This window comes from Drosophila mauritiana, chromosome 3L (assembly GCF_004382145.1).
Source record: "Drosophila mauritiana strain mau12 chromosome 3L, ASM438214v1, whole genome shotgun sequence".
In the NCBI taxonomy this organism is placed as follows: Eukaryota; Metazoa; Arthropoda; class Insecta; order Diptera; family Drosophilidae; genus Drosophila; species Drosophila mauritiana.
In genome coordinates this window covers 19,866,286-19,892,303 of record NC_046669.1, presented here as the reverse complement: position 1 = coordinate 19,892,303, position 26,018 = coordinate 19,866,286, and the positions used below count along the sequence as shown (strand labels likewise).

The 26,018-nt window shown below is 43.6% G+C and overlaps 9 protein-coding genes across 16 annotated transcripts; 6 read left to right on the top strand and 3 right to left on the bottom strand.

Annotated features, from left to right (window-relative positions):
- Positions 1-24: 24 nt before the first annotated feature.
- LOC117140497 lies at positions 25-7,895 on the bottom strand. Of its 3 annotated transcripts, none has more exons than XM_033303462.1 (6): positions 7,831-7,895; positions 3,764-4,215; positions 3,358-3,431; positions 3,253-3,295; positions 771-896; positions 25-180 (listed from the first exon to the last, which is right to left on the bottom strand). In XM_033303462.1, exons 2-6 carry the CDS (start codon positions 4,146-4,148, stop codon positions 50-52), a joined length of 759 nt encoding a protein of 252 aa, XP_033159353.1. In that variant the 5' UTR covers positions 4,149-4,215; positions 7,831-7,895; the 3' UTR covers positions 25-49. The 3 variants fall into 3 exon arrangements, with proteins under 3 accessions (XP_033159353.1, XP_033159352.1, XP_033159354.1); XM_033303461.1 differs by lacking the exon at positions 7,831-7,895 and adding an exon at positions 4,898-5,033; XM_033303463.1 differs by lacking the exon at positions 7,831-7,895 and adding an exon at positions 4,942-5,032.
- A 2,576-nt stretch (positions 7,896-10,471) lies between these two features.
- LOC117139209 (4-hydroxyphenylpyruvate dioxygenase) lies at positions 10,472-12,122 on the top strand. Its single transcript, XM_033301386.1, has 5 exons — positions 10,472-10,557; positions 10,776-10,802; positions 10,872-11,255; positions 11,314-11,967; positions 12,031-12,122. The coding sequence occupies exons 1-5, from the start codon at positions 10,555-10,557 to the stop codon at positions 12,103-12,105; spliced, it is 1,143 nt and encodes a 380-aa protein (XP_033157277.1). The 5' UTR covers positions 10,472-10,554; the 3' UTR covers positions 12,106-12,122.
- Positions 11,961-14,070, bottom strand: LOC117139207. 3 transcript variants are annotated; one of them, XM_033301382.1, is made up of 4 exons: positions 13,869-14,068; positions 13,229-13,814; positions 12,466-13,093; positions 11,961-12,402 (listed from the first exon to the last, which is right to left on the bottom strand). In XM_033301382.1, exons 1-4 carry the CDS (start codon positions 13,954-13,956, stop codon positions 12,208-12,210), a joined length of 1,497 nt encoding a protein of 498 aa, XP_033157273.1. In that variant the 5' UTR covers positions 13,957-14,068; the 3' UTR covers positions 11,961-12,207. The 3 variants fall into 3 exon arrangements, with proteins under 3 accessions (XP_033157273.1, XP_033157274.1, XP_033157275.1); XM_033301383.1 differs by having other exon boundaries at positions 12,466-13,087; XM_033301384.1 differs by lacking the exon at positions 11,961-12,402 and having other exon boundaries at positions 12,934-13,082; positions 13,869-14,070.
- A 58-nt stretch (positions 14,071-14,128) lies between these two features.
- Positions 14,129-15,189, top strand: LOC117139210 (39S ribosomal protein L15, mitochondrial). The gene is made up of 2 exons (XM_033301387.1): positions 14,129-14,328; positions 14,401-15,189. Exons 1-2 carry the CDS (start codon positions 14,224-14,226, stop codon positions 15,154-15,156), a joined length of 861 nt encoding a protein of 286 aa, XP_033157278.1. The 5' UTR covers positions 14,129-14,223; the 3' UTR covers positions 15,157-15,189.
- On the bottom strand, positions 15,161-17,700 carry LOC117139206 (presenilin homolog). 4 transcript variants are annotated; one of them, XM_033301377.1, is made up of 9 exons: positions 17,597-17,700; positions 17,298-17,537; positions 16,993-17,231; positions 16,716-16,925; positions 16,442-16,662; positions 16,283-16,381; positions 15,968-16,225; positions 15,597-15,761; positions 15,161-15,534 (listed from the first exon to the last, which is right to left on the bottom strand). In XM_033301377.1, exons 1-9 carry the CDS (start codon positions 17,654-17,656, stop codon positions 15,266-15,268), a joined length of 1,761 nt encoding a protein of 586 aa, XP_033157268.1. In that variant the 5' UTR covers positions 17,657-17,700; the 3' UTR covers positions 15,161-15,265. The 4 variants fall into 4 exon arrangements, with proteins under 4 accessions (XP_033157268.1, XP_033157272.1, XP_033157270.1 ...); XM_033301381.1 differs by having other exon boundaries at positions 16,067-16,225; XM_033301379.1 differs by having other exon boundaries at positions 16,010-16,225; positions 17,597-17,699.
- Positions 17,701-17,967: 267 nt separating this feature from the next.
- LOC117139208 (lipoyl synthase, mitochondrial) lies at positions 17,968-19,730 on the top strand. Its single transcript, XM_033301385.1, has 5 exons — positions 17,968-18,114; positions 18,174-18,506; positions 18,724-18,880; positions 18,938-18,995; positions 19,051-19,730. Exons 1-5 carry the CDS (start codon positions 18,055-18,057, stop codon positions 19,583-19,585), a joined length of 1,143 nt encoding a protein of 380 aa, XP_033157276.1. The 5' UTR covers positions 17,968-18,054; the 3' UTR covers positions 19,586-19,730.
- A 112-nt stretch (positions 19,731-19,842) lies between these two features.
- LOC117141152 (transmembrane protein 104 homolog) lies at positions 19,843-22,191 on the top strand. The gene is made up of 4 exons (XM_033304491.1): positions 19,843-20,000; positions 20,300-20,793; positions 20,918-21,138; positions 21,191-22,191. Exons 1-4 carry the CDS (start codon positions 19,950-19,952, stop codon positions 21,952-21,954), a joined length of 1,530 nt encoding a protein of 509 aa, XP_033160382.1. The 5' UTR covers positions 19,843-19,949; the 3' UTR covers positions 21,955-22,191.
- Positions 22,192-22,593: 402 nt separating this feature from the next.
- LOC117139848 (uncharacterized protein C7orf26 homolog) lies at positions 22,594-24,092 on the top strand. The gene is made up of 3 exons (XM_033302495.1): positions 22,594-22,639; positions 22,708-22,822; positions 22,875-24,092. The coding sequence occupies exons 2-3, from the start codon at positions 22,723-22,725 to the stop codon at positions 23,894-23,896; spliced, it is 1,122 nt and encodes a 373-aa protein (XP_033158386.1). The 5' UTR covers positions 22,594-22,639; positions 22,708-22,722; the 3' UTR covers positions 23,897-24,092.
- Positions 24,093-24,197: 105 nt separating this feature from the next.
- LOC117139847 (dipeptidase 3) lies at positions 24,198-25,995 on the top strand. The gene is made up of 3 exons (XM_033302494.1): positions 24,198-25,220; positions 25,278-25,453; positions 25,514-25,995. The coding sequence occupies exons 1-3, from the start codon at positions 24,387-24,389 to the stop codon at positions 25,857-25,859; spliced, it is 1,356 nt and encodes a 451-aa protein (XP_033158385.1). The 5' UTR covers positions 24,198-24,386; the 3' UTR covers positions 25,860-25,995.
- Positions 25,996-26,018: the final 23 nt, after the last annotated feature.

Genomic DNA, 26,018 nt, shown 5'->3' with positions numbered 1-26,018 from the left:
TTCGTGCTGTACAACAAGCTTTCTCACATGATGACTTCACATCCATTTCTTAGCTTTGGCAAAATATTCGCCTCCTTCTTCGGCAGCTGAGTATACTGAATGCAGAAAGCAGGTTCAATAAAAGCAGCACCAACACATTTGGCACGTGCTGGCCACGAGAACTGCCGGAAATGTGTCGCCCTGGAAGTAGAGGAAGAAAAGTGCAGATTAAGTTGTGTTTCCTCGGCTGAGTAAAATGAATATATTCACTGGAAAACGGTTGCTACTTGTTGATGCCGCTTTTCACATATTTATTTATGAGCGAGCTCCCATTTAGCCAAAGTGTTATGTTTATTATGAGAATCTACTCGAAAATTTCTTGGTATAAACTACTCACAACGATAATATACAACCAAGGCTAATTGCCCTTTCGGATTTATAGCTTGCCATATATCGATGTTGTACTATATGATTTAGAACGCGCTTTTGACGCCCAACAGAAAATTTGGTGTGAGCGATTTCAATTAGCATTATAAACTAAATATAATTAGCATGGTTCGATTTTCTGCCAGCGAATGATATTGACGAGATCTCTCTGGCATTTTTTTCTGCCTATATTTATATTTATCGAAGGCGCCGTGTGGAAACTGAATATAATCGGGGAAGTATGTTTACGTTATTAAATTAGCATTGCTTTGTTAATCCCTCCTTACTCATGTGTGAGTGGCATGGGCATTTAGCACGGATTTATTCGTGCTACCAGATGCGATGATATTGTATCTCGAACTTACACTTCTTGATCCAGATCTCAGCACAGCAGCACTCCTTGACCTGGACGAATGTGAAGCAGGATTCCACGGAGGAGGTGTGCACCTTCTGATCCGCGAAGCACACGTGGGGCACATAGGGCAGGCCCTCTATAAAAAGCAAAACATTTCAAAATTAGTTGCTAATAATACACATCCATCAGTTTTCCACTCACAAACTAATATAGTCAATAAATGGTTTGAAAATCAGCTCAATATTTAGAATATTCAATGTGTTGCCCCCGTTTTGGAATCGAGTGCCTAACTATTTATAATAGAAACCACTTAATTTAAATACACAATTTATGGAACTTTTCGCTTTGAGTAGAAACGGAAATCAATAAAATAGAATATGTTTATTGGGAGCTGCGCGCACGAAAAGGCCACAATAATTTTCAAGAAAATATAAACTGCGGCGAGTGACTAAATATGAGCGGCATTGTTTTTCGATCGGATCATAGCATGTGTCTGTATTATTTTCCATTTGTTTATAGTTGCTCATTTGTTTATAAAACTCAACGTGTTGAATTTTATGAAGTTCGACGTGAACATTTTCAGGAACATCGAATAGAAAAAGAAAATAGCTGGTTGTTGTTGTTGTTGCTGGTGCGTGTCGCAGATATTTATGCAATTATAAAATTATTAACTAATGTAAACAGACACGGACAGCGTGTAATATGTTGGGTCAATTCAGTGACTGCCCCGTTGTTAATAATCTTTAGCGACTGACAAGCCGAGGACAATGGGGTAACAATTCAAATCGACAGATTGTTCAAAAAGATACTTAAAGTGAGATTGATTATACTAGGGTTGAGATACATGTGATTATCAAGGAAAATCAAAGCGATTACTTTCAAAGCAGCTGTTGTTGTGGCTCACAATTCATAATCAATTCAATTACGAACGGCTATAAAAAATAACACCGAAATAGGCTTTAGATATTCGCACTGGGCGCTATAAGCGGCACCTAAAATTGCCCATCGGGATTGGTATGGCCGCCCACCCAGTCGCCAGAACAGGTGTTTCCATTGCTATTTCAGGCACGTTCCTTATCGACTGGATTTGTTGCCGGTAGTGGGAATTGCCTATGGCATACTAAAAGATATCGGTAGTTGCGCAGAATTGTTCAGTCAGTAAGTAGTATTGTCTTATTACATCAATGATCAGATACTTGCAAGTAGTCAGAGCATTTGCTTTTTGATATGATAAGAAATTCAAGACCCTTCCCTGCGAATTTTAAGCATATATATATATATATATTTACTGATAACCAACTTAAGCTCAAAGCAAACCGATAAGAATCTGACATACTTATCTTGTGTCAATTTGAACACTAGGTATGTATTTGAGCCAATTCAATATTGTTTTTCCAAGAACTCGGTAAATAAACGACTTTTATTGGCCCACAATGCAGCGTAATGCACAAAATCCAAGTTAAGTGAAATTAAAAAATTAAATGCAGCGAGTGGCGCACACAAAACGGTTTCGATTCGAAGGGGCGAGTGGGTGCATTCGAAAAGGAAAACTACAGGGGCATGGAAAACTGCGCGCCTTGAGGAAAATCATTCAAGTGTGGACAACCCCAGCGCCGAACCCAGAAAAATGCCCCACCAAGGCGGAATGCACATCGACAAGTCGAAAATTTGAACAAACAAAAAAAAAAAACCAACGAATTATAAACTGACACTTGGACAAAGGAATGCCACAGTAATCGCAGTACAGTGGATGTTGGTCAGGAAATAATTTTCGATTTTAAAAACGAATTTAAATGCACTGCCTTGTGTTGCAAAAAAGGATAACAGTGGACAATTATTTAATCTTATAAAAAATATTGAAATATTAGATACATCCTGGTGGTTTCAATTTAACATGAATCTAAATTAATTTTAAATGTGAAGTTTCAGTTTTCCCTGGCAGGCTCCACTGTAGTGGCTGCAGTCGAGCCAATGAAGCGTGTCGCAGCATTAGAGTGCGGTTCGATCAGTGGACCAGACTTAACAACTTCCGTGCCGCATCACGTGCCGCGTGGCAAGGGGGAACAATAAGTATCTGCCACCTTTGCGATCCGTGGGATACTTATGTGGGTTTTACTCGGTTGGCCAAGCCAACTGTTGCGTCATCTGAGTTATTAGTCGTATGCCCAGTGATTTGCGTGAGTGCGGCTTGTTAAGGGCCCAAAATTAGCTAATTGGGCTCTTTAGTGAGTTGCCGCTGCCACTGCGTTGCAAGTGGGTTAGTGGCACGTCTCCACTTCGTGTGTTTACTGTGGGAGTCTGCTGCACATGCTTTTTGTTTATTATTTTCTTAGCGCCATCTGCGCAGACTCATGCGCAAGTCATAAATATCGAAACTTAAGAACTTAAACAGGAGTGTTCTGTAGAAAGTTCTCCTCAGAAATCAACTTCACCTGACCAAATTTAATTCAAAACTATTGATAACGTGATATCTTAAGGGTTTGGTATCTTACCTTCTCTGTGTTGCAGTTCGCACCAGCAATGGTCGTTGATAAACTGCATTTAAAGTAGAGTACAATTCACTGGTCTGTCATTCATGGATCGCAGCTTATATTTACCTGACCGCCTAGGCAATACTTTGGTGTATTTGGTGGGCACTTGATTGAACTGCAGGCATTGTTCTGACCTCTGGCTATAAAGAAAGAAAATTATTCACAATCTTGTTGAGACAATAAAAATCAGTTAAGTCAAACAACTTGTACTTCGGTATACATTACACTTTCCGAGAAAATTTAAACAAAATAGGAAGTGCTCATAAGTATCTACAACTAACTTCGTTTTCTTATTTTGCTACATTCTTTAAGGAAGATGAGGTCAATGCAGTCGACCTTTTTCATTAATTGAGTATTTTAAGGGCAAATTATTAGTTGAAGTACTTTTGATATGATTTTGGAACACTGCAATTTAATAAGCTAATTCTAGGACTAGAATTCTAGGACAATTTGTATATACAAAGCCACTTACAGCCATTAAATTTCTGAATGGACTCCAGGGCCGCTTGCTGGGTCACCTGGTGGTCGAAGGTGTACTCCTCGTAGCTGTCGCTGTAGGGAGGAAGTCGTGGTCGCAGGTCCTCCTTGTCGCACATGATGCAGGAGGATTGCGGAGCGGCGAGGGCAGTTCCCAGGCAGATAGTCACCGCAATCCCAATGGACAGGAATGATGGGACGATCGCGGGCTGATAACGCAGACTGACCTTTGGCGTGAAGCTCTTATCGGTGGATCTTTCCGCCGGCTGTTGTAATCTCTCGAGGCACTGACGATCCTCTGCGTCCAGTTCGAGGCGATCCAAAAGGCTCCTCCACATCGTGCGACGTCGTCCGAATTCGATGATTTCCATGTGCAGCATTATCACATCAATTAGCTGGGTTTCATTGGCGTTTTATTTCGTTGCGGTCGCAGCAATCGGATACAATCTGTAAGTCGCACGGATGCGGAGATTGAGATTTAGAGACTATATAGTATGTTCGAAATGCGGTCGCGATCTGAATATAGATTCCAATCGCATATATGGCTCAGATTCTGTGCGCTTTCCACACGAACAACTTTTGTCTAATTCACTTTACAGCTGATTGGTTTAATGGCATTTCTATATTGTTAAGCAATTTTCATCGTTCTCCTTTCGACTGCTGTAATTCGATGTGGCGGGAGTCTTGGAAAAGATACAAAAAAAGGCACTTAAAACTAAGATATAGTTATCACTTGGCCGATGGATTGTGCTAATGTTTTGGACTAACATTTTAAATTTTTAAGCACATTTTAAGAATATTTCTAAGGATTTAATAACTACAAATGAATGCACTGTAATTTAATATTTTTAAATATTAATTGTTACACTGTTTTGCAAAGTTGATCAACACTTATAGCAAACTAATTGCATTTTACTTTGTGATAACGTTTTCCTTAGTTATTTCACTGTTGGACAATCTAATTCGAAATAAACAATTTCCACATATCCACAAATTATTGCACAAAATCTCCCCTTTCATCTCTCTTTTATTTCATGCTGATTAGTTGCTTTCGTTGATATTTTTTTCCACAAAAATGCCTGGTATTTTCGGGACTAATTTATTAAGAAGCTCGCCGACGACGACTCACTCAACGCATCCCATAAATTAAAGTTACAAATATCACACACGCACGTGAGGAGGCGGAGTGCACAGATACTTGTAGGTATTTGTCCCAACGCCGCGATGGTTTTCGCATCAAGATCGACGGGCACACGTCCGATTCCCAGCCCATGCAAAAACGTTCTAAGCGGCTCGCACCGAACTTCTCCACCGCGCAGCGCGTCGCACAGTGGGAAGTACCACCTTTTAAAATATTGATTGTATAGATAAAAACTTATTTCATTATTAATACATATATTTAGTGAGAGCCTCTCCCTTTTTTCTACCTTTAATTTTGATTCGTGATTAAAAACAAATATGGTATTTACCACTGTGTTTAATACACCTTTAAATCAATTTCTTTATGAGATATGCAACACTGCTGTTTAAAAGATTGATGCAACAGTCGCTTAAGAACACTTTTCCAAAATCTAGATTGTTGTATTGACAAAAACTTACTTTATTATGAATTCTTTTAATATGTCCTTCTCTTTTTTTTCTATGTGTATGTATGTACCTTTACATATTTTTGATGCATATTTCCGAACAAATACCACTGTGCCTTGGCAGCGGAATGAACATTCGCTTCGTATAGCTTAAGTACATCACTGTTACGAATAGTTGAAAGCCCAACGACTAGAATACCAATTGCACTTGCACTTATAGTTAGGTAGATTTCACCTAATATCATATTAAATAGGTACTTTATCTGCATTTATCTTATATTTGAAGCCAGTAGAAGTGTTGAATCAGCTTCATTTACACTATAATAATAACAGAGCATGATGTGAATCACTTATCACCCTAATAAACTACACTTTATGTCAGGCCATCAACAGGCATTTAATCAAATTCCCTTAAATAAGACGCCTCTTTATAAGCCCCAGTAATTTGTTCAAAATGAAGCGTAACCATTTCCATTTCCCCCCACCAAAAATCGTAAATAAACAATCACCAAACATACCTTGGCATACCGAACAAACAATATCTGACACACTGAAATATTTTTATAATTTATGCCCACCTAAATGCCCCGCAACGATCCCTTTAAAATAGATATATCTGCATCTCAATACCTAGGCAAATATACATACACATACATATATATGCGGTGAAAATTTCTCGGGGCTTCATAATTTTGTGTTTTAAAAATAATATGAGGAAGTTTTCCTACTCGAATCTTTTGTTTATTTGTACAACTGCAACCTGCTATGTGCCAATGCTCTGCGCCATCCCAGAATCGTAAATCTCCCCGGCTAAACCATGCCAGATCTTGTTTTATAGACCTTACTCTCTAGCGCTAGCCAGACTATTAAATTCTGCTCATGGGCTCAGGACGCGTGGGCGTTTATTGTACTTTGCCAATGCTTTGTTCGCTTGATGTGGTTTCAGCTACCGCGGCACTTAAAGCCATAATTCCGCGGTAAATATCTCTAGACCATATCAAAATATCTTTAGATGACAGCACATGAGCTTAAAGAACTAATGCCATCCAGCGCCTGGCTAAGGCAATATCCTTTGGGGCGAAAGGGGGCGTGGAGGGGTGCTAAAGCGTGTCAAGGTGAAAGTGAATCATCCTGCTTACCTCCCCCCTGGTAATGTTTTTATGGCTTTAATGGGCCACATCCCCGCTCGCCAAGTGGCATGCCACACAAAGGGGCGCGACCATATGCCCAGGTAATGGTTAAAGTGACTCTGTCAATGCTTTCCGATTGACTTTTGGCACGCGAGGCGCATTAGATTCGCAAACTTGCATGCAAATATAGTGTCTAGTGGGTGGGATAAGTGGATGATGGAGGTATTCCTTATCAGCTCATTCGGAATAGCATTGATAACTGCATTTGTGTTTGTTCTAGCTTATCGTGCAACAACTATGTATCATATAGACATGAGCAAAGTGTTACATGATTAAGTTTGCTATAAAAGGATTTCGAGTGTAAATTAGCTCTGACTCTACATCATACTAAATTAGTCTAGCACACATTGTTATGGGTTAAAGTTTTCATCTTTTAAAAATAAAGATGATGACTTAGTCTGTTTTATCTCAGTGCAAGAAACAGAGTGCCACTTACTGTTATGTCCTAGAATACTTTGTGCCTGCAGATCAACGGACCTACCTTAAGAAACTTCGTACCCCAAGGAAAACATCTGCTTAGAAACCAACATTCATATGCGAAATCTCACCACCCCAAGGGAAATGGCGCGCATGCGTTCTAATGGAGTTTCCTAACCCCTGTAATCCTATCGGCAAAGAAACACCCCGGGAAAGCACTCCTTTAAGGGTAAAGGACGAAGCTAAAGAGAGAGAGAGAGCGAGTTGTCCTGCAGGAGAAAACGTTCGCGAGGAACAAAGGGCTCATTCTCAAACAGAAACTCGTTCCCCACAACATAGAGTTTGACAAGTACTGGACGGGACAACGGTTTTAGAGTCGCAAGTGATTTTAAGGCTTTACCAAATTTATGATCATTTTCACACTGCACAATCAATCAACAAAATCGCAAAAATAACACATAAGAACTATTTTTGAACCACTAACTAGAGAATGCTTTCAGAGCATAGCAATTCGTATAATTTATGTTGTAACATTTAAACTTTTTTGCCTCGCTTTTCGCCTGTTTGGGGCCAACCATTTGTTGTTGTTGTTTTTATTTTTTAGCATTTTTTCAAACATTAAGATTTTAATCGCTCGGCGAGACGCGCACCAATTTGTCAATATTTGAAAAAACGTTGAACATGAGTTTTTACAGCACCAGCAAAAAACAAAGTTTGGGGAAAAACGGAATGGAAAATAACGAAAAATGATTTTCGGTTCAGCGACAGTTCAAGTACGTTTGACTTTATTTATTTAGTTTTGCGGCTGCCGTTTTATTTCTACGAAATTATAGCAATTCATATTAGATAATTTTGGAGCAGTTACACACTTGTGATTTTTCTACTGGTTTTACTGCGACTCGTATTATTTTTGGCTTGTTGTTTGGGCAGCGCAGTAAACGCGACTGAAGGATGGAAAGCGTGACGTCGACCGGCGACAGCTTGCGGCTATGGCAACAACAACAACCACAATAACAAGGACCATAACACAGCACTGAGAAAAGAGTGTGCAGGGTTGCATATAAGAAATATTTCACTTGCTAAGCATTGCAGCCCTTAAAACCATAAAAAGACCATAAAGCGAAATGTTAAGTGATATATTTGCATAACTAGTGACATTAAAATAAAATTGATTAAATTAAATATGAATATAAAAAGGATATAAATAAGGAATACAATATTTATGATCTCAATACGCAAACAGTACCATTAGTACCTATGTACATAAGGTAAGGTAAAACATTAAATGAAATAAGAGTCACTCCGAATTTCTTTCTGTGCATCCGCGTTGAAGTTACTGACGACAACAATAGAGACCCACATCCTTCTGTCTGCGAATAATCCTTTTAGAAAGCAACCCCCGTGAGAAACTTTCCCTGCTGGCAATGCCGTCTAGCCGAAAGAGCGTAAGTCTCACCGCTCCAGCCGCAGAAAAGAGAGCGGCAAAGGGCGGCGGGAGAAGCCTGGAAACGTAATATCCTTATAGAGCAACAGGCTACCCACATCAAACCCGAAACCAACCCGAGCTGAGCAAGGTACCGTTCCCATTTCGCCAAGGACAAAAGTTTGCTCAGCTAATGGCAAATCTGAGCGGTTGGGATTTTTATTGGGATAGGTTAGAGGGAGTGCATCGGGATTCTTTGACTAATGGAACCCAAGGAGTGCCAGGTGTAAAGTAAACAAATAGAAAACCTCGCCGTTTATGAGGGCGATAATGGAATCAATGTTGTGAAAGGACCTGGGAGGATTTGAAATTAGAAAGTTGCCTTAATTGTGTATTTTCAGATGCAGATTTCTATTATTTTTACTTTGCATGAATGTGAATAGAATATTTTTTGATAATACGCCTAGGAATTTAATGGGTTTGTAATACAAGAACTTTTTCAGGCATATGGTTTTATAGCTATAATACCATCTGGAGCAATTTGGCGACAAGGGCCACTTCCAACTCCCTCCACTTCTGCCAGGTTGTCGCCTCTGCAGCGCCCTAATAAGCCAATCATAATAAATGTCAAGCATTGATTTGGCTTCTTGCCAATGACCAATCGACCATTTCGTAGTGCGCCGCCCACTCTTTCCCAACCCATCCCCATTCCATTCCATCCCCACCTCACCACTTCCATCCGACTGTCAGTTCATCATTAGCAGCTGGGGGAGACTTTGTCTAGGGCTAACCATTAATGCTTAGCTGCCTGAATTGCTCATACGCCATGTGTGCAGGGAAACGTAGCATGTGGCAGAGCGGCAAGAACTATTAATTTATGGGCTTGTCGCATGTTGCCAAACACCTGACACGAATCGTCAGTCAAAATGATTAAGAGAACTGTCCTATCCCAAAAAAAAAAAAAACCAGGGGCAGTAAATAACTTGATCAAACGATCATAAACTAATTATTTGATACTATACATAAAAGCCGTTTAACAAATATAATATGTACCCAATGCATAAATCTATATCCATATCATATACGGTACGATGTTTATAGTGATGTTGTCTAACCCAAAACTTAAAAATAACGATCACTAAAACGCTCATTCATCTATAAGCTAGATATTCCTAAATACCTATAAAAATAACAGAACTTGCTTAAATACCTAATCTAGTTCCCAAAACCAGTCTTTCTATATTTAAATACAGCTCAATTATGCGCTTTCGAATATAAAAAATAACCGTCAAGCTAATGATTTGAAATCCTTTTCCAATCCTCTTAGAGCTATTATCCCCGCAATTAAAAGCCGATAAAGGCAATCATCAGTTTTTGTGATTTGTGACTAGCGTGTGCCGCTTTATTAAATCGTAACAACAAACAGATTTGTTAACCAGTTTTCGAACATTTGTTTTGAGAACCTTGCAAAGTGGTTATAATGCAAAACAACTTCAATAACGCCCCACATTATGCACTGTGTAACAATGGCAATAACATTAACAATAACAATCCAGATAGCATTAGCACTCAGTTGGCCCATTGTTGCGTTTTTGGGGGCTCGAAACTGGAATCAAGTTCAGTGCGACTTGGCAACCGATTTTCGAACTCACTAGACTCGACTCATGAATATTTAGCTGAATTCTGACATGAGGCGAACTTTTGCATAACGAACACATAGTTATCTGTATCTTCATGTAACGAGCTTGAGGAAGTGAAATTTCGAGCGCAGAACTTGCAAAGCGCCGCTCAGATACGAAGTAAACAGATTGGAGGCCCGACCCGCATTACAAAAGTGCAATTCATTCCGCCCGAGATTGCATTAATTAAGAGTTATACACCTGTTCTAGTAAACAAATCTCTGCAGGTTCAGCTTAAGTATGCGATCAATAACCAGCTAGCTAAGATATTCCGATAATATGGCATTCGAAATAAACAAAATACTAGTTTGGCTTATATTTAAATTAGTACAGGATTTTCACCTGATCCACCTAACTGAGCGCCCTATAAAAAGCCTCCGACTGGCTGAGCTCAGGCCATAATCAATTTGAAGATCGTGTAAGATCGACGGAACGAAGAAAACTATATCGCGTGCGAGGAGAGGATTTGCATAAATTGAGTCTGAGTGATAATGGTAAATGAGGCGATGGGTCATGTGGTGGCGATGGTTATGTAACAGGCCTTTAGTGCGCATAAAATGGACTTTAAAACAGGATATAAACAAATTCGATAAAAATTCGATGATAAAAGTGGATAAACCAATGATAATCATTCTAAGGATGAAATAGTTATAATCATTTTAAGGTGACATTGTTCTAATGACTTCTATTATTTCTCTTTAACTACCAACAGACCAGCTATACTGACAAAGGAACCAAAGTAAGTTCGAAAGCATATGCTTGTGTATTGGATCGTTTAATGCTGACCTACTTTCTTCACTACTTTCAGCCTGAAGCCGGCAAATTTCTAAGCTTTGATCACTTGACCTTCTACGTTGGCAACGCCAAGCAGGCGGCCAGCTACTATACCACTCGACTGGGCTTCGAACCACTTGGCTATCAGGGATTAGAGACCGGGGAGCGACGCTTCGCCAAGCATGCCGTGCGCCAGAACAAGATCGTCTTTGTGTTCGTCTCCGCCTACACGCCGGATGACGAGGAGCATGGACTCCACCTGATGCGCCACGGCGACGGTGTCAAGGATGTAGCCTTCGAAGTGGAGGATTTGAATGCCATTTTTACGCTGGCCGTGTCCCGCGGAGCCGAAGTGGTCCGCGACATCTGGGAGGAGAGCGATGATCAGGGATTCGTGAGATTCGCTACCATCAAGACGGTAAGTCTTTGGATTTGATTCTGGAATATTTGAGGATAAATCCTTAACTTGAATGCAGTACGGCGACACTACCCACACTTTCGTGGAGCGCAATGGTTACGCTGGAGATTTCCTGCCTGGATTCCAGCGGTCGCCCAAGGATGTCCTTCTAAACGGATTGCCCTCCACAAAGCTGAACTTCATTGACCACGTGGTGGGCAACCAGCCGGATCTGCAGATGGAGAGCGTGGCCTCCTGGTACGAGAGGATCCTGCAATTCCACCGCTTCTGGTCGGTGGACGACTCGCAGATTCACACGGAGTACTCTGCCCTGCGGTCCATCGTGATGGCAAACTACGAGGAGACGGTGAAGATGCCGATCAATGAGCCAGCCAATGGAAAAAAGAAGTCGCAGATCCAAGAGTACGTGGAGTACTACGGCGGCGGTGGTGTCCAGCACATTGCTCTCAACACGGATGACATTATCGAGGCGGTGAGCAACCTGAAGGCTCGAGGAACCGAGTTCCTGACAATTCCATCCTCGTACTACGAGATCCTTCAGGAGCAGCTCTCGCACAGCCGCACCAAGATCAAGGAGGACATGGAGGTCCTGAAGAAGTTGAACATTTTGATTGACTTCGACGAGAACGGATATCTGCTGCAGATCTTCACGAAGAACTGCCAGGACAGGCCGACCCTCTTCCTGGAAGTTATCCAACGCTACAATCACAATGTAAGATTTATTGCTTAACCTACTATTGCCAAGAACAAGTAATTCATATAATAACTATTTCAGGGATTTGGCGCTGGCAACTTTAAGTCCTTGTTCACGGCCATTGAAATTGAACAAGCTAAGCGAGGAAACTTGTGAATCAATTGTGAATCAAATGTGATCGAATTGAGATTTAACAAAATCAATAATAAATGAAATGGTCTAAACTGAATAACTGTTGGTAAATTGATTGCCTAAGTGTCATTTGTTTAATCTCTGGTCCCAAAACCGAGTGTCTATCAAAACCTCGTTGCGTGGATCGCCTTCTGCGAAGGACACCATGTGTGGATTCCAGAATCCCGGCGGCGTTGAGCTGCGAGCGTCTTCATGTCGGCACTTGGCCAAATAATCTTTGATCTTCGCGTCTGTCAGATTTGAGCCCATAAAATTGATGAACTAAGTAAAGAATTTTAAATAAATATTATTTGGTTGTGGATGGTCGAGAAAAATTGTACACACCTTTTCGCACTCGACGCATTCGATGTTGAAACGTTCGTTGACCGTCAACTCAGGTTCCTCCTTGATCAAAATCGGTCTCGGAAACTCCTCCTCCGAATGCCTGCTATCCTCTTCTTTGATATCCATAAGATACTTTTCAATATCCTCGGGCAGTTTTGTTGATTCGTTGCCTAAATCGGTTTCTGGCTGGGATATAGGTTCTATTTTCACGGCTTTGCTAATTGGAATGACGCTCTCCACTTTTGGGGCATTTGGTAGGGTCTGCTTCTGCTGGTTAATCATAACCTTCTCGTACTGTCTTAAAGCACTCGAGCACGTGTCGTCATCGTCCTTCATAATTTCCGCCAGAACATCCATGGTGCCCAGTTTGCTCACATCTTCGAGTGTATCATTCACAAAGATTATATCCTGGGTCGCAGGCGTCAATAAAACTACACTATCCGAGGTGTTGCTGATCTTTAAGCCTGGCGGCGTGTTCGGTGGGGGCAATATCTGATGTTCCGAGCTGTCCAATTTAAACTCGTCCATGTCCAACTGAAAACTTGGCTCTATGGTCTTGTCTGTGCTATTGCTGGTGATGGTAAGCGAGACGTCTGCGTTTGAAACGCTCGTGTTGTCTGTTCTGCAACTTTGGCTTTTAGTATTAAAAATAAAAGCAGCTGAAAGTGTCACAGCAATCTTAAGATGGGAAATTCGATCTTCGGGCAATATAATTGAAAAATATTTCTGTGACACTTTTGGAATAATTCGTACGGATAATTACCTCTGCAATAAAGATCTCTGCGGTCTAGATCTCTTCAGACTGGTGCTCAAATTGGGACTCTCCTCTATGACTTCCTTTTCACTGGTGCTCGTCCTATTTGCTTCGAATTTTAGGCGGGTCTGCTTCAAGTGCAAGCTGTTGTTTTTGTGCGTGAGTGATAGCTTTGTAAGGACTCCCTGATTCTTGGGTGTCTTGCGGGTCCAACTATTTCCCATCGCAGAAACATTGCTCGGCTGCACATTCTCCAGATCCCGGATGACCGTCTTCCGAATTGGCAATCGCAGTTTGCGCGGGCTGCGGGCAGTAGTCTCCGTTTCGGTAATGCTCTCATCGTCCTCCACTTCCTGCTCCTCGTCGGAGAGATCTATGTTGCTGATGGCTATGTTCATGTTCAGGGAGTTTTGGCTTTGCGGCTGCGGCGATATGTCATCCTTGATCTTCGTGGGCAACAGCTTCCTGCGCTTCTCCGCCTGGACCAAGGATGCCTGTCGCTCCTTCAGCAAGTCCAAGGCCTTGTGTAGCTTTTCATTGTGGATCTTTAGCTGTTCTATGGTCCTCGCACTTTCCTCTGAGTCTCGTTGCATCACTTTAAGTGGAACATGTTAAATAAATTGAGTAAATGTAAATATACTTGGCTTACTTAAGGCGTGCTCTTTGATTGTGTCCAAGGCGGCTATAAGGCACTTCACGCTCCGCTCCTTGTGACCGCGACATTTTCCACACGTCATCTCTTTACAACTTAATAAAATTTAACTATTTCAATGACGAGATCTATGTATAAGTTAATTTTATTTGATAAAATTTTTGTTTGTTTTTGCGCGTCGGCAGAGCAGTGTGGCCGCATCTAAGCGGACTTAAAAGTTGGTATATTTTATGAACCGGTTGGTATTTGTTAGCCGACCAACTGCGGTCTTACCTAGTTAGTTACTCTCGTGTAAATTTTATTTTTCACACGATAAACATTATTTTATTAAATAAATTAAGTTAACTACGCTATGGCACACCTGCGGGAGACCTCGGACAAGGCGCTGAAGCTGTTGCGTACTTTACCGCGCGTTCAAATCGGCAATCTGCGACCAAATCCAAACTCCAAACAGAATGTGAGTGGTTGAATAACAGCATGCAGTCGTCAATAAACTATTAACAAATATATTGTTTATTTTTGTTGACAGGACAAGCGCGGCAGGGCACAACACGGAGGAGATAAGCATGGTGCGGGCAACAAGGGATCCGGACAGCGGCAGAACTTCATGCGGTTGGGCTACGAAACGGGCAATCAGCCCTTCTACTTGAGATTCCCCTACGAGCCTTACTACAAGGGACACCACCTGAAGCGCCAGTACCCTCCCATTTCGCTGCTTCAACTACAGGTGCTCATCGATACGAACCGGATAGACATCAGCCAGCCCATCGACATCAGCACGCTGTGTAACTCTGGCCTCCTGAAGCTCAAGCCCGCAGAAATGGAGTACGGATTCCAGCTGACGGACGAGGGACTGGACAATTTCCAGGCCAAGATCAACATTGAGGTGCAGCATGCCAGCGAGGCGGTCATAGCGGCCATAGAGAAGAACGGCGGTGTAATCCGTACGGCCTATTACGATCCACGCAGCCTTCACATGCTGGCCAATCCGAAGAAGTGGTTCGAAAAGGGAGTGCCTATTCCGAGCCGCATGCTGCCTCCCCAGGATGCAGTGGACTACTATACGGATCCCAAGAATCGCGGCTACCTGGCCAATCCCGAGGCGATCAGCCAGGACCGCCTGGTGCTGGCCCAGAAATACGGCTATCAGCTGCCCAAAATTGAGGAAGATTCCGCCTACGAGATGCTTACCACTGCGAAGGATCCGAGGCAAGTATTCTATGGCCTGGAACCCGGCTGGCTGGTCAACATAGTGGACAAAACGATCATTAAGCGCAAGCAATAATTAGTCGAGTTTGTTACTATGCATTTTGTTAAATAAAGAATTGGATTACAAAAAGCTTTGTTAGACTATGATACTGTAAGACATTTGATGTGTCCTTGTCTTTTCACGTTTATATAAACACCTGCTTGGCCGATAGATCCTCCATGAACGGCTTGACCACCGCACTGGTGGCGAAGCAAAATATCAATCCGAACGTTATTGAGATGGGCAGGGCGGGTAGCGCCTTGCGCCAAATGGCCAGCAGCAGAAGGGTGAGGCAGAGTCCAATGAGGATTGCCACAAAGCAAGCAATTGTGGTCGTCCAGTCGCCGTAGCTAGATGCCTTGCCCACTAATACCGAGTAGAAGATGAAGTCGCCGAGGCCAAGCTTAATGCCACCTACATGAAATTGTTTATCCGTAAATGGTTTAAACACTTATATAGGTATATAGTATACTTACGTTCTTCTTGCCCATCCGGATGATTCTGATCCGGAGCTGTTACTGTCCTATACTCGTTGGAGCGCTGGGCGTTTCCGCTCTGAGTACTTTGAACTTCAATCTGGCGACGCGCCACACGTTCGCTCAAGTTAGCTGACCACTCTTGCGTGAAACCCGCAGCCTCAGCTAGAAGTGATAAACAATTAGGTGTTAGAGGTTTAAGCTAGCAAAGGACTCTTAAATAGACTACTAGCAGCGCTTATACCATATGCCCAACATAACTAAACAAGACAATAAATACGTGAGAGTACAAAAACAGACCAAATGCCAAATAAGCCATATACACATTTGAGAAAAGTTGATAAATCATAAAAAATATAATGCATATGTACCGTTTCCGCGCAAATTGCTTTTAAAAGTCACAAGTGGCATACCTTCAGTTGCCAGTACACTGCCGTCATCCCGCTGATTCTGTCGAGGATGGGAGTTACCTGTGCGTTGGACACTAGCCGCTGCTGCCTCCGGTGAAGCCAGCGAGTTCTGCGTGGCCCTCGTGGTTGTGGTGGAGTTGCTGGACGACGGCGAGGAGGAAGCCGTGGCCTGTGATTGCTGCGGCGTAACAGTGTTTACAAGGGCGTAGACGACAGTGGCTAAAAAGTATATATTATTTAACTTCAAGAGTGTTTAAGCAGGTTAATGATTATTACATGAGTAAATCAGAGCGGGGAAGATTTGCTCATTTCGCTCCTGAGCCGTTTCCACCAGAATGCGCAGGGGTCCTCTAGGCGAAAGGACAGCAATGAGGTCTATTAGAAAGAAGAATTTAGTTTTAAAGCAATCGTGGTCTTAAGAAGGATGAAACTTACCCCAAATAGAAATGGCAGCCAATACAGCCCAGGCAGTCCATTCAGGCAGGTATTTAATGAACACCAAGGCCATCAAGGCTGCCACGAAAATGAGATATCCTTGCTGCAACCGCAGAGGGCCCTGCCAATGGATGGACATCATTCCGACCACTCCAAAGTTCCACATAATCAGCAGTGCAGTAGGGTAGTCCATAGGTATGTTATAGGCGCGAAGAAGCTCTCTAAATTAGGCAAACTATTAAAGGAACATCAAGCGAAAGAGGCTTTAGCTTACTCCAAATATAAGTACGTAAAAATGAACAACAACATGAAGGAGGAGAGAATCAGCCAGCCGTGAATGATGCGATAGCAACGCTTCTTGTACAAAACAATCAGCAAAAAGGTCATCACGACCACCACGCTCATCAGGATCAGGGAGTTAGCCAAGGCACTCCAGAACTTAACACTAGGCTCGGGCGATTGTTCATGGAAAGGTGTGTAGAGGCTGGAAACAGAAGAAACACTTAGTCACGACCGATATGGCAGATAAGTTGAATTCTGGTAAACCTTACAGATAGACATCCGTGCTGTTGTAGAAGCTGATGGAGTTGATGGTGGCCACCACTACCAGCATGCAAAGGGAGACGGGCACGAATAGCTTGATCACATGCTGGGCGCCGTATTTCAGGCCCTGCTCCTCCTCCATTTCATTTGTGGGCGGACCACCATTGCCGCCTCCTCCTCCGGTTAGTCTTGAAGGGCGCGATCCACCGGGTTCCCGCATCACCACATTGGGCACAGCAAGTATGGCCTGACAGGAAAGGGGATTCGATAGTTGAATGTTGTAAGCAACAAAGTTTCCATTCGGTATACGCACTGCATCCGGTTGATCCTGATTGCTGGAGCCGTAGTTGTTCCGCTGCTGTTGCCGCCTTGGAGGTCGCTCCAAACGCTCCGCCGCGCCGATCTGGCTGCCCACATTGGCGTCGTCCTCAGAGGCGAGCCCGGAGGAGCACGAAGCCTGGAGATTGACAGCAGCCATCAGTGGTGTGCGTTCGTTCGCCTCCGTAGCGCTGGACGCCTCCCCCTGCGAAGCCGTAGTTGTGTGATGGGACTTCTTGGAGAGCACTACCGATTAGGACCGGGCTTGACACTAGCAGGAGCTGGAGTACTCACAGTTAGGGAAACCAAAGGAATGTAGCTGGTAAAAACTTTCTTTTGTTTAAAGCGACTCATAAACTAGTGATGGCAGTACGCTCGTCCGGCTCAGCTATCGATTTTCGATTAATTTGCGCAGGAATCAATATATTTAGGGTACAATTATTTTTAGGGTAAGCTTTTTAATTACTTATATATGCACAAATTATATGCACACAAATTAAGAAAGGCACTTGGTCATCTCATAATTATTGATGACCCCTTTCTAACTCTTTAAGCGCCACCCATGATAAAAATACTGCTAGGGATATATTTCTTCCAACAAAATACCAAAAACGCGCTTCTTATAGAAACAGCTGTTCACCACAAAAAATGCCCATGAAAACAGCAAGTGACAAACAGTCCCACTAAATATTTCATAAGTTTCGACAAGCAAAATAAATCGTTTATAATTGATTAATTTTACAATAATTCATATGTATGCCATGTTGCGAGCTTTAAAAACTCACGTGGAGGCCCCCATTGCAGTTGCCACCGTAAGCAAACGCTTGAAAAGTACATATAAAAACAACTTATTTTGATTGAATAATAACAGCGTGCGGCATCAACAAATGCGGAGAAGCTCGAGGAGATTCGCGAACGTCTGGCAAAGGGTCCGAATTTCCAGGACTTTGTGCAGAATCCGGATAACACCAGAAGCGAGTGGGAGCAGTACGATGGAAAGCTACGCCGCGAAAAGGGCGAGGAGCAGCGACTGCGACTGCCGCCTTGGTTGAAGACCACCATTCCCGTGGGCAAGAACTACGCCAAGATCAAGGCCCAGATGCGCGAGCTCAAGCTGTCCACCGTCTGCGAGGAGGCCCGTTGTCCCAACATCGGCGAGTGCTGGGGCGGCGGCGAGCATGGCACCCAGACAGCCACGATTATGGTGAGGGACCCCCCATGGTGACCTTTGCTGATAACCGAACATGCTCAGATAGTCTGGACAGAATTTTCCATAGTTTTAGGTGTATTTTTACAACCATACAAGGGTTTAAGTTATGAAAGTCGATGGACTACAATTCGTTTTAAAGCAATGTGACAAAGAATAATGACGAACCAAGACTTGTTAACTATACCTTTTCATAATACATATTTTTCCCTAGCTTATGGGTGACACTTGCACCAGAGGCTGTCGGTTTTGTTCGGTGAAGACGGCACGGAAACCTCCACCGCTGGATGTAAATGAACCCGTGAACACAGCCACGGCAATTGCCTCCTGGGGATTGGATTACATTGTGCTGACTTCAGTTGATCGCGATGGTAAGTACTGGATTGGCTTTTGACTTGTCATAGCTTAAAATGCTTTTTCTACCATAGATTTGCCAGATGGTGGTTCGAAGCACATTGCCGAAACTGTTCGCGAAATTAAGGCGCGGTAAGACGAATTAATTATTAAAGTTGTTCGTACTCAATCAATACATTATGTCCAGCAACTCGAACATCTTTGTGGAGTGCCTGGTACCTGATTTCCGAGGAAATCTGGAGTGTGTGGAGACGATCGCGAACAGCGGACTGGATGTTTATGCGCACAACATTGAGACGGTTGAGAAGCTCACGCCCTATGTGCGAGACAGGCGCGCCCACTACCGCCAGACCCTGCAAGTGCTAACCGAAGCGAAGAGATTCAATCCCAATCTCATCACCAAGAGTTCCATCATGCTGGGACTTGGCGAGACCGACGAGGAGATCGAAAACACCTTGAAGGATCTGCGGGAGGCCGGCGTCGATTGCGTGACCCTGGGTCAGTACATGCAGCCCACGAATAAACACCTCAAGGTCATCGAGTACGTCACGCCCGAGAAGTTCAAGCACTGGGAAGAGCGCGGCAACGAACTGGGTTTCCTGTACACAGCCAGTGGACCGCTGGTGCGTAGCTCATACAAAGCCGGCGAGTTCTTCATCACGAGTATATTGGAGAATCGCAGGAAGCGGCAAAACGCCACTGAAGTTCCCAAGGAGCAGTAAGATTGCTAAGGCTTTCTAAGTCGATCATGGATAGCTTTAGTTCAGCCTTTTATTCGCTACGCCCGCGCATGTTGTGCAATGTATATATTAGACGACAAGCTTACTGTTTTGAAATAAAATCGAATTGTTTTTAGCTTTAAATGAAGTAATTTGTGTCCTGTGATGTGAAAAGCATACTTTTCAAATTACGCGCCAAATAATTCTGTGGCGTTAGGAAATTGTGTGTGTGCTCTATTTCGTTAGAATATTTGGGCACACTGCATCGAGTGCACTATCTGTTCTATTATTGTTTTCTTTTTGTTGAGAGTTTAATTGAATCGGATTGGATAGAAGCCTGGTGAAAAGACAAAGAACCAGCGTAAAAATGCCTCGCCTTGTCAATGGCCGCGAAGCCGCGCCCACGTACTCGAATCTGGTAAGCTGAGCTCGAGTGTGTGGAGCCAGCGACTCCTTTCACCAAAACAAAGGACTGTTTCCATTTGTTGCATGTTTGTTATGCTGTTTGTGCAACAAATGTTAAATTTTATAGAAGTTAGGAAGATGTGTGCCTATATTGTTATATTCAACGCCGTGAATATAGCTTTGCCAGTGGAAATATAGGAATCTCCTCCTTAACGCCCACTTGCACAATTTTTGCGTCGTGTGCACATTTTTCCGTTCCACAATCTGAACACCTGTCGCTCCGTGAGTTACAATTTCTTTTTCTATCCACAGGTTGGCTTCATATTCATTTTCAATCTAATCGTTGGAACCGGGGCGCTGACGCTACCCGGAGTCTTTGCCAGGGCGGGATGGATGCTTTCCCTGATTGTCATTGTTCTGCTGGCCATCATCAGTTACATGACGGTCACTTTTATCATAGAGGCAATGGCTTGTGCGAACGCCATCAGGAATTGGCAGACTCTGCAGGCCCTGCGCCAAAGTCGCAGTTCCGCCGAGAACAGTGAAAACGATGATAATGCCGATGATGTTTCGCTGGCATCGGGAGCCGAGCAAGTTGGCGATTTTGAGCGGGTTCCGCTGACCATCCAAAACCGGGAGTTCCACTACTATCAGCTGTCCCACAAATTCGAACTTGGCGAAATGGCGACACTATTCTTCAATGAGTTCGGCCGCGTAATGTTCTATCTCTGCCTGATTGTTTATCTCTACGGGGATCTGAGCATCTATTCCGCCGCCGTGGCAAGAAGTCTGCGTGACGTCGTATGGTAAGTACTCGGAGCCGCACGCAGCTTACATAGGATCGAAAAGTAATTGGGAAACTGTTTTTCGAGATATGGAAACCTTTTGAAACGAAAAAGAGAGCAATTTAAATAGTCCGCCTTGTTTCAGTGACCAAACAAATGGAACGGATGCTAATAATTTGATGTATTGGCCCGGAGACTTTGAGAACAATACGTCTCGGGCCTGCTGGAAGGAACACACGATATCTCGCTTGAACATGTACAGGGTGTTGCTCATAGGATTCACATTGATCTTCGGTCCATTTGTGTACTTCAATGTGCAGAAAACGAAGTACCTGCAGATGCTGACCGCTGCTTTCCGGTGGATGGGTAAGCTTCGAATTTTGTGCAACTGACTAGATATTAAAATGTGATATTTCAGCTTTTACCCTGATGATCTGCATATCGCTAAAGCTTTTGATATCCAGAGGCGCCAAAGGTCATCCAGAGACCTTTAATGTGTATGGAATTCCCTCGCTTTTCGGCGCCTGTGTCTACTCCTTTATGTGCCACCACTCACTGCCCAGTTTGCTGGCGCCCCTCAGACACAAGTCAATGGTGTCCAAAATCCTATCCTTTGACTACATAATCATTTGTGCATTTTACATTCTGCTGGCCATGACAGGCATTTTTGCCTTCGAACGAATCGAAGACCTTTACACATTAGATTTTTTGCCCTACGATGTGGCGTACGTAGACTTTTGGTCAGGCCTATTGATTTGCATTGATTACTTCCTTGCACTTTTTCCCATATTTACCCTGTCAACCAGTTTCCCCATTGTTGCCATAACGCTGAAGAACAACCTTCAATCTTTATTCCTAGACATGTCGCAATATGAATCCTATAGCGTTGTCCTACGTCTGTGCTTTCCTTTGCTCGCTATAATTCCGCCGTTTTGTATTACTTATTTCACTGAAAGTTTGTCCAGTTTGGTGGCATTTACTGGCACCTACGCAGGCACTGGCATTCAATACATTATTCCGGTCTTCTTGGTTTACTTTGCGAGACGCACTTGCTCCGAGCTCCTGGGAAGCGGCGTAGTCAATCGTTTTCAAAGTCCTTTCAAGTCCAGTGCCTGGCTAGTTTTCGTCTTCATTTGGTCAATTTTATGTGTCTGTTTGGTATCTATAAATTTGTTCAGTTAAGTTATCTTATCTGCCAATGTGCAGATATTTTACGGCATTGATTTTATTACGGGCTAGTAAAGTTCCATGTCAATTATTTTTAAACAAATACTATCAAACTAATGTAGTTGTACATATTAAATAAAGAATTTATGTAAATTAATCGAATTTTAGCAACGTAAGTCAGTATTGAAATCGGCTGTGACACAAATTTTCAATATACTTTTCTGGAATTTTAAAATCATATAAAATGAAATCGTAATCAATTTTTAATAATTGAAAAATTATCGAATCTTTAACTTATTAATGTATGAAAAAATGTTGATATACATATATTAAAAGAGTTAATATATTTAATTCAGTATCTATATGTATTTATCCTACAAATAAAAAAAAGACTTCTGTATGCATTCGTTTTTGAGATCGCTCAAAATATACAAATTACATATATTAATGTTAGCGGAAAAATTGTCTTTTAATTGTGTGTTAAATGTAAAATAATGTAAGTATGAAAACAGATTTTGTTTCCTCCAAAGGGAAGTTTTAAAAAGTACTGTTTTTTTAGAAAGGGAAATTTTTAAATGTACTGTTAGGTGTTTTTCCGGATAAAAACGGATAATCAGTTTTAGAGTGACCATTGTTCTGGTTTTAGCCGGTGCACTATCGAGCTGCCAATCGAAATATCTGCCACCTTTAGGGTTCCACGGTTTGTTTTTATTTTTCTGTTGCATTAAAATTCATTCTTAAAAACCTATCACTGCTTTTTACAATAAGATAAAGGACTAAAGGATGTCGATGTCGATAGACAGCAATAAGCTCTTGCTGCGGAAGGGCGATATGAAGCTGGATAATTATCCCACTTGTGCGGTGGAGGCACTTACGCGACTGGGTAAAGTTGCTGATTTTAAATCCTCAACATTTCTTACGCCTTGTTTTTGCAGAAACATTGATTGCTAGCCGCAATAAGCAGAACATGGTGATGCAAATCATATCGGAGTTCATATTCCTGGAGAGAACGTCGAAGGATGGCGACGTGCGAAAGTCGCAGGCTCTGCCCATTAGTCAGATGAATTTGTTCCAGGAGTTCCAGCTGATCATAGCGCTGATTGAGTACTTTTCGCGGCCAGGAAGAGATGCCACCCGCAACGCCATATTCCTGTCGCTCTTCGGAAGCCACTTGACACCGCAGCGATCCAAGTTGTTATCCCGGCTGATCAGCACAGCGGTTTCCGGCTCCGTGGCCCCACTGCTCTCCTCTGCCGGCACATGGATGCAACAGGTGGGGTGCAAGACGCCACTCAGCCTGGAAGTGGCCCAGAATATAGTCAGCGACTTTATCTCGTACTCCCGGAAAACCCCCGAGCAACTCAAGCAGCTACCCATGGTGGGTCCGCACTTTGCGGCCAACTTTATGGTCGCCGTGGCGGATCTGTACCTCAATGAGCAGCGTTCGCAGACACTGAATCCCCCGCCTGATGCCCTGCTGGACACCATCACCGAATGGATGACGGAGAATCCCACTTTGTGTCAGGCCTCGCAGCAGCCTTTGGTCCTGCCTGCCGGAGCCATAGCCATGCCCTTTACCACTCCCCTAGCAGGCCTGCTTCGATGGGTAGTCCTGGCCCCGTTGGTCTCCAACCGTTCCGCCTATAGCAACTTGCATCTATCCCTCCTGCGTGCTCTGCAACAGCTTGTCAGCAGTGGAGAATCGACAGCGCTGCCCAGCCAAGATCTTATGCAGATCGTTAAATCCCTGCAAAGCTACTGTGCACGGCTGGCGGAATCGAAAACGGATCCCGAAGCAGATGCTGCTTATCAGAAGTGCATGGAACGCTTCGCTCAAGCTGTGCAAATCGCCCTGAGCTCCAACTGCATCACCAATCAGATCCAGCTGCTGTGCCTCTTGGAATCTTTACCTCCACACAAGCTGATGAAAATCGTCATAGAGGCGCACAAGAAGTAGTCGAATATCAAACACTATGAACATCAGTCGGTTAACGCGAGTAATTAATCATTAAAATTAAAATGTAGCTTTTACAAATAGATCTAAAACGTTATAAATGAGAAATTGAGTCGCTTACAAATCTTTGAAGCCCAAAAATGTTTGTTTTGGGTAAAAACAAGAAAGAGAGCTAGCTTCTGGAAGCCGAAGACTATATACCCTTGCTTTAATTATTTTAAAAAATTCTGATTTAAACCGAATATAAATAAGGATTCAATTTTAAAAAATACTCTTATACCGCTCAAGTTGGGATGCTGCCATACTGAACAAAATAACTATCCAGCGCGCATGTCCTTGTGAGTACCGAACAGGACACACATGAAAAAATCGATAGTATCCCAGTTTCGAGCTTTCGTCGCAGTGCAAGCTTGTTGAATAGAATCGCAATCTACGGCAAGAAACCTCGGGTGAGGAAGAGATTGGGAAATACCATCGCATACCAGGCGATGCAATGAATCCCGTACCGAGCCGCGAGTTCCTGGAGGTTCATCCGTTGCACCAGCACCAACCACACTGCAAGCAGCAATGTTTTGTATTCACTGAGATAGCGGACATCGAACTGCCCGCGGAGATAACCAAGTTCGGAGGTGGAAATGAAAAGATTAGGTGCTCCAACGGGGGCATCCCCACCTACAGCTCCAAGAAGGACTCCTGCAGCGAGTCCTCGGCGGAACGACCGGAGCGATCACGAGGACGAAAGATTTTGCTGGGCGTTGGTGTGGTCCTCGTGTGCATCGCCATGGCGGGAGGCATTCCGCTGGCGCTCCAGTTGCGCTCCTCGTCACTCCTGGAGGCCCGACTCGCCTTCATACGCCGCCTGCTGACGGAGTCTCCCCTGATCGAGGGCTCGTGGAAGCCACCGAGCACCATGAGCCTGAACAGCAGCAACCTCTTCGAGGTGCGACAGAATCACATCGGTGCTGTGCTCTGGCCCATCGCTGTGCCGTGCGGAGCTCAGTACCTGGATGCAGTGCAGCTCACACTGGAGGGCATTGATAGGGCTAAGCGGATTACCGCCGCCACGGACTCCATGCACATCGTCGAATCAGCGGATGAAATGGAGCAGACTCACATCCGCGGTGAGGTGGCTGTTCTCATGGGTATCAGTGGTGGCCATGCTCTGGGCACCAGCACGGCCGTCTTGCGCTCCATCTACCTGCTGGGAGCACGATTCGTCTCGATTACGAGCCTGGAGTGCACCACTCCTTGGGCGGCGGCAGCAATCCGGCGACCCGATTATCTTGTTGAGGAAAATGTTACGAATTCATTCAACGAATTTGGTCAGGTGAGCACCACTCTATTTGTGTGATAGTATTTATTCATTCATTTATTCCTTTCCTAGACCATGCTCTTTGAGATGAACCGCCTGGGCATGCTGGTGGAGATTTCGATGCTCAGCGAGGCTGCCATGTTGGCGGTCTTGAAAACTGCCAAAGCTCCTGTTTTACTCACGAATGCCACACCGCTGTCCATGTGCAACAGCAGCAACATCGCTTCCATTCCAGACCATGTCCTCAGGTTAGCTATCATTGAACTTGAGTCCATACAGGACAGCCCTTAAATGTGTATATCCCACAGCCTATTGCCGGAAAATGGAGGCGTTATCTTGCTCAACCTGGAGCGCTGTGGCGATCGGACACTAGGCGTTCGCGAGGCCATCACCGCAATCAACTATGTGCGCAAGGTGGCGGGAGTGGATCACATTGGACTCGGAGGAGCTCCGAAGAGCTATGCCCTGCTACTTGCCGAACTGGCAAGGGATAGGGTGTGGGGCAATGCTGCTATTAAGAAGCTGGTTGGAGGAAATGTGATGCGGATTCTGCGGGAGATCGAGACCCTGAAGAACCGATTGCCCTTGTATGAGGAGTGGATTCCGCACGAGTCCATCGAAAGCAATTCATATTGCCGATACCCCGAGTCTTAGAACCAACTTCTTTTACAGACTCTAGCGATTGTTCTCACATAATTACTAAAATATTTAATTAAATTATTAAAGTACAAGAGATTTGCTGCACACAAAATTAATAACCGCAAATAGGTAAGTGATAGCCTGTCTAAGCACCATTTAAAAATTGATTCAAGG

Coding starts and splice junctions, on each gene's coding strand:
- LOC117140497 (XM_033303462.1), bottom strand. CDS start 4,148: ATGCTGCACATGGAAATCATCGAATTCGGACGACGTCGCACGATGTGG. Junction 3,296..3,357: donor AGTATTGCCTAGGCGGTCAG/GTAAATATAAGC, acceptor CTTTAAATGCAG/TTTATCAACGACCATTGCTG. Junction 897..3,252: donor CGAACTGCAACACAGAGAAG/GTAAGATACCAA, acceptor TGCTTTTTATAG/AGGGCCTGCCCTATGTGCCC.
- LOC117139209 (XM_033301386.1), top strand. Junction 10,803..10,871: donor ATACTGACAAAGGAACCAAA/GTAAGTTCGAAA, acceptor CACTACTTTCAG/CCTGAAGCCGGCAAATTTCT. Junction 11,256..11,313: donor GATTCGCTACCATCAAGACG/GTAAGTCTTTGG, acceptor ACTTGAATGCAG/TACGGCGACACTACCCACAC.
- LOC117139207 (XM_033301382.1), bottom strand. CDS start 13,956: ATGACGTGTGGAAAATGTCGCGGTCACAAGGAGCGGAGCGTGAAGTGC. Junction 13,815..13,868: donor AATCAAAGAGCACGCCTTAA/GTAAGCCAAGTA, acceptor TTCCACTTAAAG/TGATGCAACGAGACTCAGAG. Junction 13,094..13,228: donor CAGAGATCTTTATTGCAGAG/GTAATTATCCGT, acceptor TAAAAGCCAAAG/TTGCAGAACAGACAACACGA.
- LOC117139210 (XM_033301387.1), top strand. CDS start 14,224: ATGGCACACCTGCGGGAGACCTCGGACAAGGCGCTGAAGCTGTTGCGT. Junction 14,329..14,400: donor ATCCAAACTCCAAACAGAAT/GTGAGTGGTTGA, acceptor TTTTGTTGACAG/GACAAGCGCGGCAGGGCACA.
- LOC117139206 (XM_033301377.1), bottom strand. CDS start 17,656: ATGAGTCGCTTTAAACAAAAGAAAGTTTTTACCAGCTACATTCCTTTG. Junction 17,538..17,596: donor TTCCTTTGGTTTCCCTAACT/GTGAGTACTCCA, acceptor GTGCTCTCCAAG/AAGTCCCATCACACAACTAC. Junction 16,226..16,282: donor CCCCGCTCTGATTTACTCAT/GTAATAATCATT, acceptor TATACTTTTTAG/CCACTGTCGTCTACGCCCTT.
- LOC117139208 (XM_033301385.1), top strand. CDS start 18,055: ATGTATGCCATGTTGCGAGCTTTAAAAACTCACGTGGAGGCCCCCATT. Junction 18,881..18,937: donor GACTTCAGTTGATCGCGATG/GTAAGTACTGGA, acceptor TTTCTACCATAG/ATTTGCCAGATGGTGGTTCG. Junction 18,996..19,050: donor GTTCGCGAAATTAAGGCGCG/GTAAGACGAATT, acceptor CATTATGTCCAG/CAACTCGAACATCTTTGTGG.
- LOC117141152 (XM_033304491.1), top strand. CDS start 19,950: ATGCCTCGCCTTGTCAATGGCCGCGAAGCCGCGCCCACGTACTCGAAT. Junction 20,001..20,299: donor CGCCCACGTACTCGAATCTG/GTAAGCTGAGCT, acceptor TTCTATCCACAG/GTTGGCTTCATATTCATTTT. Junction 21,139..21,190: donor CGCTGCTTTCCGGTGGATGG/GTAAGCTTCGAA, acceptor GTGATATTTCAG/CTTTTACCCTGATGATCTGC.
- LOC117139848 (XM_033302495.1), top strand. CDS start 22,723: ATGTCGATGTCGATAGACAGCAATAAGCTCTTGCTGCGGAAGGGCGAT. Junction 22,823..22,874: donor GGAGGCACTTACGCGACTGG/GTAAAGTTGCTG, acceptor TTGTTTTTGCAG/AAACATTGATTGCTAGCCGC.
- LOC117139847 (XM_033302494.1), top strand. CDS start 24,387: ATGAATCCCGTACCGAGCCGCGAGTTCCTGGAGGTTCATCCGTTGCAC. Junction 25,221..25,277: donor CATTCAACGAATTTGGTCAG/GTGAGCACCACT, acceptor TTCCTTTCCTAG/ACCATGCTCTTTGAGATGAA. Junction 25,454..25,513: donor ATTCCAGACCATGTCCTCAG/GTTAGCTATCAT, acceptor TATATCCCACAG/CCTATTGCCGGAAAATGGAG.